At 33.4% G+C, this 15772-nt stretch overlaps 1 protein-coding gene across 1 annotated transcript; it reads left to right on the top strand.

Annotated features, from left to right (window-relative positions):
- Positions 1 to 11959: 11959 nt before the first annotated feature.
- On the top strand, positions 11960 to 15484 carry LOC101399712 (olfactory receptor 4A47-like). Its single transcript, XM_004443476.2, has 2 exons — positions 11960 to 11968; positions 14555 to 15484. Exons 1-2 carry the CDS (start codon positions 11960 to 11962, stop codon positions 15482 to 15484), a joined length of 939 nt encoding a protein of 312 aa, XP_004443533.2.
- Positions 15485 to 15772: the final 288 nt, after the last annotated feature.

Below are 15772 nucleotides of genomic sequence, written 5' to 3'. Positions count from 1 at the left end.
AATGCACTTGGCATTTCAGCTGCTCAGAAAGCCTGCAATGTGTCTAATTTTGTCTAAATCAGTCCAATTTTCTGTAACAATGAATATGTCAATTAAGATAAATTTCTTGAGGTCTTCCATGAAGCTTACAGTTTTCATTTTTTTCCTACCATTTTGATCTCAATTCTTAAATGTCTGTTTTTGTGTGATGGATTGCTACTTTTCCTTGTTTCTCTGAAAAACAAAAGTAATTCTTGTTTTAATTTTATGTCCTTATTTTTTCTATATCTCTGCATAGGAAGTCTACTCTGATGAGCTACGTTTGTTGTCTCTCTTTCATGTTGCTAACTTTCCTCAAATTTCTTTCATATGAGTGTGTAATATATTTTGATTAGTTTCCATTGTTTCACTGCAGTGACTCCATAATTTCTCTTTTAAGAAATGAAAGGCGATAGTCTTGTGTTTTGGTCTACGCTATATTTCTAGTGAAAGTGTGGTATGATACGTATAATTTATATACATTTTATGTCTTCTAGACAAACTCCCTCTAAACCCTCCCTAAATTCCTCCATGTTTTTTGTTTAATTCTAGTATTTATAACATTCGTGGAACTTTATTTACATCATAGAGGGAGTCAACAGCTTTCTTTGTCCACTGTCACAGAATACAATTTTTCACGTAGTTGATCAAATTTGAAAAAAAAAAGTCATTGGAACAAAATAAATTATATGTATATATTCAGGTGAAGATTAATATTACTAAAAAGTTTATACATTTGATTTATTAATTATCAAAAAACCATATAGGTAAGTATGAACTATGCATATACAAATATAAGAAATTATTTTTGTTTCCTAGAAAATGTATTTGGAATACTGTAATGGTGAAATGTTAATACTAGTTATTAGTGGCTACTGGTATTATTAAAATGTTTAATTTAATATTTATTGCTTGTATATTTTCCAGAAAATATCTTCAGTGAATAATTATTATTTTTAGAAGGTAAAAACCTCTAAAATCTGAATTTCAAAAAATTAAACTATGACTAAAGTTAACCCAATATCCACTTTCTCAAGTTAATCTTGGTGTACCTTTTGATGTCCATCAAATAATATACCAAAAAGAGAACAAAATATAGTGAGATTTATAAAAATGTTGATATCTCATTCATTTTGAAGGTTATTCTCTATTTCATTACTAAGTAGACATATAAGTTTTTTCATGAAGTTTTTTATTTTTCCATAGGATACAAAAATGTTAAAAAATCAGGAATTGGTATACAACTGAAATTTTTGATAGAATATTTTGAAGATTAATAAAATTTAATACATAATACAATAATGATTTAAAAGATTAATAAAAATTAGAATAAGAAAAATACAAAAGAAACTTTACTGACACTAAAATTGTCTATGAAAAAAACAATCTGTGCTTTAGGTTAGTATGATAATTATGGGTGTATTATATATGTGTGTATATATATATAATAATGTACATGGACACTAAGAAACACACTATAAAAAATTGAAAAATGAAGATCTCATATAGGAAATCTGTATTAACATTAACTCTCTTCCTCCCCAAAATCAAGCAAAGTGACTTGACTAGGGAATGCTACATAATATTTAGGGGAAAAGAATTAACCAATTATCTACACATGCTTTCAGAAAACTAAAGAGGAGATATATTTCCCAACTTTACCAGGAGAGCTTTCCTCTGATATAAAAAGCCGACAAAGGCATTATAAGAAGAGAAAACAACATAATAGCAATCTTAAGCAAATATTCAAAAATTCTAAACAAAATTTTAGCCAATTAAATCTAACAATATCTAAAAACAATAATTCACAATGGTTTATTTACCCCAGAAATACATGATGGGTTTCACATTAAAAAAAAATGTATATATAGAAATACATAGAAATAAAATTTAAAAAATATATATGTAAATACCATTCAAGATTACCCCAAGTATAATGAATTACTTAGGTAGAAACTAAGTAAGCATGTAAATCACCCAAATATAATGAAATACTTATGAATAAACTGAGAAAAAATGTGTAGGATCTGTATGGTGTAAAGTGCAAAATGCTGAGTAAAGAAATCAAAGATCTGAATGAATAGGTAGACATAGTGAGTTCATAGATTAGAAGACTAAATATAATAAAGATATCAGTTCTTCCCAAAGTGATCTATAAGTTTAATTCAAACCCAATTAAAATCTCAGCAAGATATTTTGCAGATATAGATGAGTTTATTTTAAAATTTATATGAAAGGGCAAGGACCTAGTATGGCTAAAACACATTTGAAAATGTGGAATAATAAGGAAGGAAAGATCTTACACCATGCCGAGACTTACAATATAGATACAGTAATCAAGACTGTGTGGCGTTGGTAGAAAGATCGACACAGAAATCAATTGAATAGAACCAAGAACCTATTTTGTGTGGAAATAGACTGCACAAAAGTCAAATTAATTCTTCATGAATGTAAAATGGTAATTCAATAAAAGAAGAATAGCCTTTTTAAAAATAGTGTAGGAGTAATTGGACATCCATAGGAAAAACAAATAAACAAATAATGTTGACCTAAACCTTATACAACTCAAACTAAGTCAAAATAGAAGGCAAACGTAAAACATAAAACTATAAAAGGTTTAGACAAGAACATAGGGAAAATTCTATATCTAGGACCTAGCTCAGAGCTAGTGAAGAGTTTATACACATCATATCAAAGCACAGTCTATAAAAGTAAACATTGATGAGTTGGACTGCATTAGGTTTAAAACAACCTACCAATCACACTCGAACATTCACAGCAGGGAAATGAAAACTTATGTTCATACAATTACCTTTGTGAAAATGTTTATAGAAGCTTTATTTGTAATAGTTGAAAACTGGAAACAACTCAAATGACTTTTAATGGGTGAATGGTTGAACAAACTATCACCAAACCATGAAATACTACACAGTGATAATAAAAGAACAAACAATTAATACAAAAACATGGACGGACCTCAAGAGAACTATGTTGAGTAAAAACAGCCAATCACAACAGGTTACAAATGGCGTTTTCTTACAAATGTATTTCTTTCATAAAACTTTCTTCAAAAGATAAAGTTATGGTGATGGAAATCAGATTAGTGATTGAGTAAAGACCAGGGAATGAGAGAAGGGAAGGGCTATATAGGAAGGACATAAGGGACCATTGTGGTGATGAAATACGTTGGTATGTTGACTGTTGTGGCAAGTACACAAATGTGCACATATGATAAAATTACATATAACTATATATACACAAACATACAAATAAATGCATGCAAAACTGGTGAAGTCTGAACATAGTAGATTGTACCAATGTTAACTTCATGGTCGTGATATTGTACCGTATTTATGCAAGTTTATGGGGAAACTAGGTGGGACACAGGAACTCTCTGTACTTTTTAATGTAACCTGTGGTAATTCCATGTTACTTCAAAATAAAGGTTAAAAAATAACATCTAAGGTTTTCTGGGTTAGCGTAAGGCAAGAAGCAGTAGAATGGAATTGTTATGTAGACATCAAGAAACTTTAGGGGTGATGGATATGTTCATTATCTAGATTGCTTTAATTGTTTCTTGGATGCATATATATATTAGAACTTATCAAATTTACACTTTACATATGTGCAGTTTATTATTTTCAATGATGCCTCAATAAAATGTTTTATTTAATTTCTAAACATGCCAAGAATCAAACCAAAAACAATGGGAAAAGTCAATAATTAACAAGAGAACATAATTTATGCTCCTGTCATAGAAGCAGAGATCCATTAAGGCTTTCTGTTGGAATGTACGTTGTAGTAGTGTTAGTGATAGCTGAGTTTTGAAAAAGACCAAAAGATCTACACATAAAGACAAGATCTATAAAAATTTTTATATATTTTTGACTGTAATGAAGAAAGAAGCAAAAAAAAGTCACAACATGGATATATCACAAATAATTAAAGTGAATTAAACTCAACAGTACAATTTACAGCTCAATAACACATATGCACACAAAATATCACATTATTGCAGAATATATTGACTATGCTGGGCTTATATCAAGCACAGTAGAATACATGTGCACAAGGTAGACAAGACACATTGAAGTGAGTATTGGACATGATGGAAAAACAAGAAATATTAAATGCAGTGAAGGCAAATACAATGAAAGAGAAGTCCTAGACAGACAGATGATGACAATTTACTATGAAATGAGAATGAGATATAGGAGTAACTAATTCTTCCCGCTATGGTCAAAAAAGAAAAAAAAAATGAAGAAAGCAACATCTTACATGTACAGAAATTATTATTATTACTTCATTTAATTCTTTTAGAGGATGCAGTGGGAGAGTGACTAAATATGTCTCCATTGGGTCATCCACTTGAGGAGACCATTTTAGAACCAAAGGAATACTAACAGGCTTGTTGTATAGATAAAATATATTAATCCAGATCCCTATATAGTTGTATTGGTCAAGGTACTACAGAGAAACAGAATCAATAGGAAATTTATATATAATTAGAGAGAGAAATTTTAAGGATTGATATAATGCAATTATGGGGACTAACAGGGCAGAAACCTGTGGGGCATGCTGCAGACTGCAAGTGTTGATGTTGTAGTCTTGAGTACAAAGGTGGGAAATTGAAGCAGAATTTCTATCATGCAGCCTGGAGGCAGAATTCCTTTTTCTTCAGGGTACCTCAGTCTTTGCTCTTGATTGGATGAGGCCCACCCACATTCTGGAGGGAAATGAGCTATACTCAAATTCTACTGATTTAAAAGTTAATCACATCTATGGGCCGGCCCCGTGGCTTAGTGATTAAGTGTGCGTGCTGTGCTTCTGGCGGCCTGGGTTCGGATCCCGGGCATGCACCAACTCACCGCTTCTCCAGCCATCCTGAGGCTGCGTCCCACATACAGCAAGAAAGAGGATGTGCAACTATGACATACAACTATCTCCTGGGGCTTTGGGGAAGAAAAGAAGGAGGAAGATTGGCAATAGATGTTAGCTCAGAGCCGGTCTTCCTCAGCAAAAAGAGGAGGATTAGCACAGATGTTAGCTCAGGGCTGATCTTCTTCACCAAAAAGAAAAAACAAAAAAAGTTAATCACATCTAAAAAATAGCCTCACAGCAGCATCTAGACTGATGTTTGATCAAACAACTGGCACTAAACCTAGCCACATGGATACAAAAATTAATCATCAAAGTGGGGAAGAAAAGTTAATCAAGAGTAAAAGGTAAGAATGTAATACACAAGTAAACAAATAAATCTAACTCACTTGCCGGTAAATACAAATTGTACTGGGCTATTAATAAACACACCCCGCGTTTACATCCTGTTAAGATTTCAAATGCTTCAGGGACAATCGTGAAATCACTTGGCATCTCCTCAGGGAGAGTCTCAAAAGGTGAAAAAATTCATAAATTGTTCTCAATATGCTATTTTAAGAAACACTTGTGAGAGTCAAGACAGAGAGCTTATTACAGGTAAAATCCATAGAATATTTCAGGTGGTGCCTTATGCTATCAATATCCACAACATTTCAGTGACATTTGCAAAGTTCCACTTTAATTCCGTGGCACAGACATAGCAAAATGCAATCATGCATGATTCAGCTCTCTTTGCTTTCTAATGACCATAACGCTTGAATAGGAATAGAAACTCTCTCCTTGATTCTTCATATTAATTTTTTGAATATTTTCACATGGGTTGAGAGCCTAAATGCTCATATGAATCTTTGAAGCTTCGTTATCATACTGTTTATGAAATATTTGTGTTTTATGTGAACGATTTTTTATCTCTAATGGAGGTCAAAACTGAGAGCAAATGAAGCACAATTAAAGAGACAAGAAATTTTAAAAATTGGCAAAATGAAGAAACTGTGGATATTCAGTCTCTCCTTTTGACGTCCTTCCAAATACTTATGTAGTAACTCTAGGCTCCTTTTGTGATCCCTAAAAAATAACTCTTAATGATTATTTAAATAAATGTGTAAATATAATTATTACCTGTTATCGTGATGAGGAAAACAAGAGTTGCCACCTCATACTGAGATGTGAAAAACATTGTTTGGATATTAGGAGACTTTTAAGCACCCAGTTTTATGGTAATGGTGCAATGATCGTTCAACATGTTCTTCATTTCCAATGAGACTTGACAGAAAGCGGGTATAATTATCTCAAAAAGCATAGCTTTAAAAAAATAAAAATTAAATATTCAACTTTTTGATAGTAAACTGTGAAAAAGCAATTTTGTTCTTTCCATAGAACTCCAAAACTGGTGAGAGGAAATGCTTTTATATTTTTTTACCATCCAGGAAAATTGGTACTTATCATGATTGGTACCTTCCATGATTGTAAAGGAAAACAAAATAAAGCAAACACAAACAAAAAATAAGATTTATAGGAGCTGGCCTGGTGGTGTAGCAGTTAAGTGCGCTCTCCGCTGTGGCAGCCTGAGGTTCGCAGGTTCGGATTTCTGGTGCGCACTGACATACCACTTGTCAAGCCATGCTGTGGCGGCGTCCCATAAAATGTAGAGGAATATGGGCACGGATGTTAGCCCAGGGCCAATCTTCCTCAGCAAAAAGAGGAGGATTAGCAACACAGTTAGCTCAGGGCTAATCTTCCTCACACACACACAAAATAATAAATAAGATTTATACTGCTTTTCATTCCATTTACTGAATATTTCTCTAATATTACTATCTACTGATAAACATTTCCATATTGCTAATGTAAAAAAAGATGTGTGCATCAGGGCAGTGCAGGCTATCAGGAGGTCACAAAATTGTAGGCAACATTTTAAGGGAGTTAAGTGTAAATTACATGTTATTACCTTTATATTTAATGTTGTAAAATCGTATGTTTTTATCTGCTTATAGCTCACTTGGAGACTCCTAACTTGCAATTTTAGTGTAAACAGTATAATTTTATTCTTTTTTAAAACAAAATCATTGATGTCCACAATTTTTTAAAGTAAAACTAATCTTTATCTTAACATGGTATCCACATCCTACTCCAGTATAATTTTTTATATGTGGGCTTTTAAGATATTTAGATACATTTTATGTGATTACACACGTTTATCTGCATTATGTGCTATATTATAGTTTGCAGGAGTTCCTGTGGGTTTAATATGCAGAAAGATTTCAAATCACATCTAGGAATCCATGAATATCTCATACTTAGTGTAGAATTTTATTTTGTTTCCATGGTGGTGTATGTCTTAATGACTGCCAACATTTTTTTTCTTTATTGTATCCCTTAATCCAAAGAGAATTTTTATGACACTTCGTTATGTAAAACCACTGCCATTGACCTCTTTTTCTCTCAATTTGCTCAAATTTCATCACACTCCCATAGTCTTGTATGGTAAAATGCAATTGATTTGATACATACAAGTTAGTATATCTCAATTTTAGTGAAAATGCCCCAAGGGGAAGAATAATATTTTAAGGAAATTTATATCAAAATAACATATTAAAATAGATAATAAAATTAGAAGATAAATAATCCAAAAGAATAACTATTTGATTATTCAAACTTAGAGAATAGGAGGTGGGGTAGGGACTGGGATGAGTTGCATGTATTACATCCTCCTTGACCAGTTCTTCACCTATTCATCACTACAGCTGTGACAAAGAAGTCATCACAGTCCAGAGAAAGTACATATAGATGTAAAGAAAACCTCTTTCAGATAAGTTACCATCACCATTAAAAAAAAAAAAAAACACTATGTATTTGACATTCAAGAATTATTTCCAGGTAACATGGACCCATCGAATCATTGAATCTTCGTTTATACTTCCCAACAGCTCCAAAAGGAAATGTTAGTTTTATATATGAGAATAAAGAGTTTTACATAACTTACATTATTTGCCCAAATTACCCCTTTGTATATATTGTAAATAAAGGTACAACAGAAAATGTACATACATATACCTCCTTGTATATTTCATCATATAAACAAAAATAATTCCCACAGTGATCTGCTATGCTTCACTTATTCATACTCCTGTCTAATATCTGTCAAGTGTGCTAACTTTTTAGCCAGAACCACTCGTAGTCATAAGATCTTTCATAGGACTAGGTTTTTAGTGTGGGTTTTATGCATTTTGGGAATTTGCGGTTTGAAATTTTTATTATATAATTGACATGTGTATGCCATCATATTATTAATGCATTTTATACATGTCATTATGTGATTGTATCATATAAATAATAAAAAGAAAACTTTAAATAATAGTGTAATAAAAATCATCCATATATCAAATACCTAATGTATTAACTTTGTTTTAACTTGTTTTCGTTTTTACTTTACTATTCATTTCTGTGTATCTTTATCTATTTATCCATATTTATATAATCAGCATTTCTCACCCCTGTCACTATAGTTATTATTGGCTGATTCCTGTTATGGGCTAGATAAAGGATTTTGTAGGATGTTTAGCAGCTTAACTGACCTCTAACCTTTAGAAATCTGTAGCACCTCGACTCCCAGTTGTGACAACCAAAATGACTCTGGACGTTGGAAAATGTTCTTTGGGGAGTAAAATCACTCCAGTTGAAAGCCACTGATCTAATTCCATATCTCTTTCTATCTCCAAATATACTTTAATATATGGGAGTTGGGTATATTTTCAAATATCCTAAACTGGAAAGTTTGGATGTATTTTATATATACTACCTTTGTATACTAAAACATCACCCAGTTGATAATACATAAAATCTATTGACTATAATGATGCATCCATTCAGAATAGGTTTTCTAATAAACCTGGATGGAAAAACACAATCTAACAGTGCTGAACAAATTCATTCTCATGGGAATCACAAACTGCCCTGAGCTGCAGGCTCCATTATTTGGGGTCTTCTTCATCATCTATGTGATCTAAGTGGTGGGCAACTTGGGCATGGTCATCCTCACCAAGATGGACTCCAGGCTACAAACACCCACGTACTTTTTTCTCAGACACCTAGCTTTTACTGATCTTGGTTATTCAACAACTGTGGGTCCCAAAATGTTGTGGGTCGAAATACAATATCCTATTATTTTTGTGCCACACATCTGGCTTTTTTCATCATGTTAAAATATCTCCTGTCTGCCTTTAGTCTCCCTTTAGTTACTTTCGTACAATTGCCACTCTTTGTTCAACATAGTATATAAGCACTGAGGCTTAGCCATTTCTTTGGGTCTTCACTCTTCTTGTGAGGACTCCCACATACATGTCAAATTTACCAAATAAAATATGTCTGCTTTTGTCCTGTTTGCCTTATGTCCATTTAATTCTAAATAATCTAGAATCCTTAAAAAATAGAACCGGTGTTATGGAGGAAAGAATCAGTGATTTAGAGGATAGAAATATAGAAATACTTCACATAGGAGAGGAGAGAGAACTAAGATTTTTTAAAAAATGAAGGGATTCTTCAATAAATACCCAACTTGATTAGTAAAAACAACATAAGTATTATAGGTATTCCAGAGGGAGATGAGGGGGAGAAAGGAGAGGAGAACTTGTTGAAAGAAGTAATGGCTGAGAACTCCTAATTACATCAACCCTAAAAGACCTTCTCCAAGGCATATAATAATAAAACTTGCAGAAGTCAGTGACAGAAAAAATATTAAAATCAGCAAGGCAGAAAAAATAACCCACAAAGGAAACCTTATCAGGCTTTCAGAAGATTTCTCGGCAGAAAACTTACAGGCTAGGAAAGGATGGAATGGTATATTCAAAATACTGAAAGACAAAACCTTTATCCAAGACTACTTTATCCAGAAAAAGTATCATTCAGATACAATGGAGAAATAAAAGCTTTCCCAGATAATCAAAAGCTGAGGGAGTTCATCTCCACTGCACCTCACCTAAAATAAATGATCAAGGATGCCCTCATACCTTAAACAAAAGATAAAGGTCTAGAAAGCTTTGAGCAAGGACATAAATAGACAAAATCAGAAAACTTCAGCTCTCTTTTAGAACAGCAAATATGTAATTATAACTTAAACAGTAAAAGGAAAGAAAGCATCAAAGTAACTATAAACACTTAAACTTAATCACAAACTCATAACATAAAACATAATAATTTGGGACAACAATAACTCAGAAGGGGAAGAGGAAAGACATGGAAACTGGTTAGGTTAATGGAGATAACAGGCTATCAGTAAATGAACTATCTCATCTATGAGGTCTTTTATACAAACCTCACAGCAACCACTAAACAAAATATCAGAGCAGAGCCATAATTCATAAAAAAGAATAAACTGAGAAAACCACCAAAATGAATGACAGTCAGAAATACAAAGAAAGAGAAACAATGGAAATATAGAACTACCAGAAAACAAAAGATAAAATGGCAGTATTAAGTCTTCATATATCAAAAATCACTCTAAATGTAAATGGATTGAATTCTCCAGTTAAAAGACATGGAGTAGCTGGATGGATTAAAAAATAACACCCAATAATATGATGCCTCCAGGAAATACAGCTACATTCTAAATACAAACATAGGCTTAGAGTGAAAATATGGAAGACAATACTCCAAGCAAATGACAAACAAAAGAAAGCAGGTGTTGTCATATTTATATCAGACAAAGCTGACTTCAAGTTAAATAACACAATGAGAGACAAAGAGGGGCAGTATATAATGATAAAAGGGACTTAACCCAAGAGGACATAACACTTATCAATATATATGCACCTAACACAGGAGCACCAAACTATATAAAGGAACTGTTAACAGACCTAAATGGAGAAATTAACAACAACACAATAATAGTAGGAGACCTCAGCACCCCACTTACATCAATGGATGGATCATACAGACAGAATGTCAACAAGGAAATAGTGGATTTAAATGAAACGCTTGATTAGGTGGACTTAATACATATATAGAGAGCATTCCATCCAAAAAACAGCAGAACACATATTCTTCTCAAGTGCACATAGAACATTCTCAAAGATAGACCACATATTGGGAAACAAGGCAAGCCTCAGTAACTTTAAAATGATTGAAATCATATCAAGCATCTTTTATGACCACAGTTCTATGAAACTAGAATTAAACTACAAGCAAAAAGCTGAGAAAGTCACAAATATGTGGAGATTAAACAACATATTAATGAATAACCATTGGATCAATGAAGAAATCAATGGAGAAATTAAAAAATACCTGGAGACAAATGAAAATGAAATTATAATATACCAACTCTATAAGACACAGCAAAAGTGGGTCTAAGAGTGAAATTCATAGCAATACAGGCCCACTCCAACAAATAAGAAAAATCTCAAATACATAATGTTAAAGTATACCTAATACAACTAGAAAAAGAAGAACAAACAAAGCCCAAAGTTGGTGGAAGGAGGGAAATAAAAAAATTAGAGTAGAAATAAATGATATAGAGAGTAAAAAACCTGTAGAAGGGATCAATGAAACTAAGAGCTGGTTCTTTGAGGAGATAAACAAAACTGAAAAACCCGTAGCCAGACTCAGCAACTAAAAAAGAGAGAAGCCTCAGATAAGTAGAATTACAAAATAAAGAGGAGAAATTACAATGGATACCACAGATATACTAAGGAGTATAAGAAAGTACTATGAAAAACTGTATGTCCACAAGTTGGATAACCTAGAAGAAACGGATAAATTCTTAGACTCATACAACCTCCCAAAACTGAATCAAGAAGAAATAGAGAATCTGAATAGACCAATCGCAAGTAAGGGGATCAAAACAGTGATCAAAAACCTCCCATAAAACAAAAGTTCCTGGTGTGGAAATTAATAAAAGAAACTTTAACTAAATTGAAGTGAGGAAGGCCTGTAGGGGGAGCTCTTACTCCCTATCGGCATTGTCAATTACACCAAACAGGAAGAGACCTCCACTTGCATCTTCAACAGGAAGTAAACTTCTTTACTACCAAAGGAAGATTTCTCTCCCCACCAGGCAACAGCTCAGCCAATGAGAAATGTTGCAGCTCAGCCGATGAGGAGCCATTGCCTCCTGAACTGTTACTTTCCTTGGGGACTTTCATTTAAAACAGCCCTTCCCTACTCCCCTTTTTTCTTGATAAAAGCAAACTCCCCTCCTGTGTTTTCTGGATTTGCCTGTGGTTCACCATAGCATGTACAACCCGAATTGCGATTTCTTTGGCTATTCCCAAAGAAACTCATTCTAAGTGTAACATAACTAGTGAATTTGCATTTTAAGTTGACACTGGAATAAAATAGGTGCTCTTAATTTTTAAAACATAATTAATAATTGGATAATCCGTTATTATATCTAAATTGGTGATAAACTTTTTTAACATGTTACCACACTTCATGGCAGAATAAATTGAGTATTAAATAAAATAAAATAAAAATTTGGTATGGCAAATGAGGAAATACTTGATAAACTAATCTTCACTGGAACAAAATGATTGGGCTGATGATTTATTTTTGACTAGTAATAGTCTTATAATGGTTCTAAAGGTTTTTTTTTTTTCTTCTCAATGTTAACATTTACATGTTCAGATCCTAATTAGATGATTTGGGCTAGTAGTATCTTCACATATAAATGGTCTTTTAAGTTTTGTGGCAAATCCCACTGAATTTAATTAAGCAAGAATTAGTCTTGGACATATGCCAGTTACAGAACTCAATGATAAAAGTGGTCAGAAGGGATAAAATGTCCAATGACCTTTGCCCCTTTTGGGAAGAAGATACTATCCTCTTAAGAACCGATATAACATTTTCAGGAGGTCCTTCGTTAGGCTTAAAGCATGCCAGAAAATAAAGCACAAGAATGTCTCTCAAAATCTCAAGTCAAATAGACTGGCCATACCAACACGATAGAATGCGAAGGAATAATTGAATGGTATCTTTCTCTTTTGAAGTTAGCAGGAATTAGGTTACCCCAGAAAACTTTCCTGGGAAAGGGCTAGTTGCTATCTTCTTATAAAAATTAGTATTTGTTTGTCTTTTTGATAAATTATCCTAACATGATAAATTTTTTTTTTTCTGTGTGCCCCATGGAAATTCTATTAAATAATCAACAGTATGATAAAAAAAAAAATCTTCTAAATAATCAGAAGACTCCAGGGAAAAAATATTCAGACAGCCAAATGGAATAAAATATATCCTCAAATAATAATGCAGCTTTTTAGCCTCTGTCGTCATACTGGATGACCGAAGAATTCCAGGTCCTCTGAATGAGTTAAAAAGTCTTCCTTCAGATTTTGAATAAGTCTCCACAAGGTAAGACTAACAGTAAATAGTGGGAACCAGGCTTACAAGTGTGTGAATTTCTTCATTTTGAAAGAAATTAAATCACGTTGAAATAAATCAAACTTAGATTCTTAGCCTACTTTTATCATTTAAAAATGTATACCTTGGGGAAAATAATTAGATGTTCTGAGCCTCAGTTTCTTTAACAATGAAATGGGGATTACAGTTCTTGTTACTGTAAATATTGAATGTGATACATTAAATTGTGAGTGTATGATGGAAATGCACTGTAGGAAGTTTGTGCAATCAAGTGATATAAGCATGATAAGATTTAAAATGGATCATTTGGGCTGCTTCAGGAGAAGGAATTGTTGGAGGCCAGAATGAAAGTGAAGAGACTTGACAGAAGGCTATTGCAGTGGGCCAGGAAGAAAATAGGGGTTGGGAAATGATGAATTGGTGATACATTAGGAAGTAGAGTCAACAGGACTTGTTAAAGTTATCACTAAATAATATGAGAGCAATAAAGGAGTGAAAGACACTGTGAGATTTATTGTCTGAACAATTACATGAAAGGTAATAATTAAACATCTCATTAAAAACCATTTAATGAGATGAGGAGCACCCATGTTTATTGTGGAAAATTAAAAATTTAGTTTTTTAATAGTAAATTGACATCCAATTGGAGATGTGCATGTACATGTTCGAAATTTAGGGGAGAGATAGGGGCTGGAGACACAAATTTGAAGTGCTTCAGAATTTATTGGTCACAGAAAAGTTGAATATACATCTAAAGATGCTAAGAAAGAGATCTCAGTGAGAATTGAGACAATCCAGGGCAAGGACCCTCCATTTATAATTTGAGCTACTAACTTTGAATGTGTACATTACCTTCAGTGGGTCTCAAGAGTTACATTTTTGCGACTTTATGAATGATGCACCTTTTCATGAAATTCCCCTCCCATCTTCTCTTGTTCTTTCACTTTCCCTCTAAAACTCACCTAAAACATTGCTTCTTCTGGGAAGCTTTCTCTGATTCCAGTTTGATTGATACATTCCTATGCTGTGACCCTTAGCATTGTGTGAATATTTTTTAATGACCCTTATTACTTTAGTCTGGAAGTGACTGACCATCCTTACGTATCATATCACTGAAGGTGGTGAACTATGTCTTATTCAACTTGGTAATCACAATGTCTATGACACATTTGATACAAATGGACAGTCAGTAAACATTTTTTATTTGAATGAATTAATAAAAGATTAAACATAATACATTTAAAAATTTCCCACTTGTTTTGTAGGTAAACTGTTTCTAACATCTGAAGTCAGCACTTATAAAGACTAGATGGAACCAAGGAACAATGTAACTTACTTTGTCCTCTTGGGCCTCACACAGAATCCAAAGGAGCAGAAAGTCCTTTGTGTTACGTTTTTGCTCTTTTACGTTTTGACCATGGTGGGCAACATGCTCATTGTTCTGACTGTGAGTGTCAGTAAGACCCTGGACTCCCCAATGTACTTCTTTCTTGCTAGCCTATCATTTATAGATGTCCTTTATTCCTCTTCCATTTCCCCAAGATTGATTTCAGAATTGTTCTTTGGGGAAAATACCATATCCTTCCAATCTTGTATGACTCAGCTCTTTACAGAGCACTTTTTTGGTGGATCAGAGGTCTTTCTTCTGTTGGTGATGGCCTATGACCGCTATGTGGCCATCTGTAAGCCCTTGCATTATTTGGTTATCATGAGGCAATGGGTGTGTATTGTGCTATTAGTAGGGTGTTGGGTTGTAGGTTTTCTTCACTCAATAATTCAACTCCACACTATTTATGGGCTCCCATTCTGTGGCCCCAATGTCATTGATCACTTTATGTGTGACATGTATCCTTTATTGAAACTTGTGTGTACTGACACCTGTGTCATTGGCCTTTTAGTGGTGGCCAATGGAGGACTGAGCTGCACTATTGTGTTTCTGCTCTTACTCATCTCTTATAGTGTCATCTTGCACTCTCTAAAGAACCTTAGTCATGAAGGGAGGCAGAAAGCCCTCCAGACCTGTGGTTCCCACATCACTGTGGTTGTCTTCTTTTTTGTTCCCTGCATTTTCATGTATGCAAGACCTGCAAAGACCTTCTCCATTGACAAATCATTGAGTGTGTTCTATACAGTCATAACCCCCATGCTGAACCCATTAATCTATACTCTAAGAAATTCTGAGATGATAAATGCTATGAAGAAGCTCTTGAGAAGAAAAGTCATATCTGGCAGGAAATAATTTTGGCATTCACCATGAAAAGAGTTATTCAACATTAAGGCCAACCTTCCTGCATGTAAAAGCCCTCTGAAATCCCATGAAAATTTTTCTTTTCTCCACAGGATTTATGATAATTATAATTAAATAATGAACTATATGTCAGTGCTATTAATAACAGTTTCCCTGTTAGAATGTAAGCTCTATAATGTCTTGTTTATCCCTGTAGCCAGAAAGATGAAATGTGCAATAGGGAGTCAATGAATAATGCATAATGAATTCATCAATGAATTGTCTATATAGTTACATGGT

The sequence above is a fragment of the Ceratotherium simum genome, chromosome 34 (genome assembly GCF_057802395.1).
Source record: "Ceratotherium simum simum isolate JZ-2026a chromosome 34, ASM5780239v1, whole genome shotgun sequence".
Lineage (NCBI taxonomy): Eukaryota > Metazoa > Chordata > Mammalia > Perissodactyla > Rhinocerotidae > Ceratotherium > Ceratotherium simum.
This window is presented reverse-complemented; position numbering and strand designations above follow the sequence as displayed.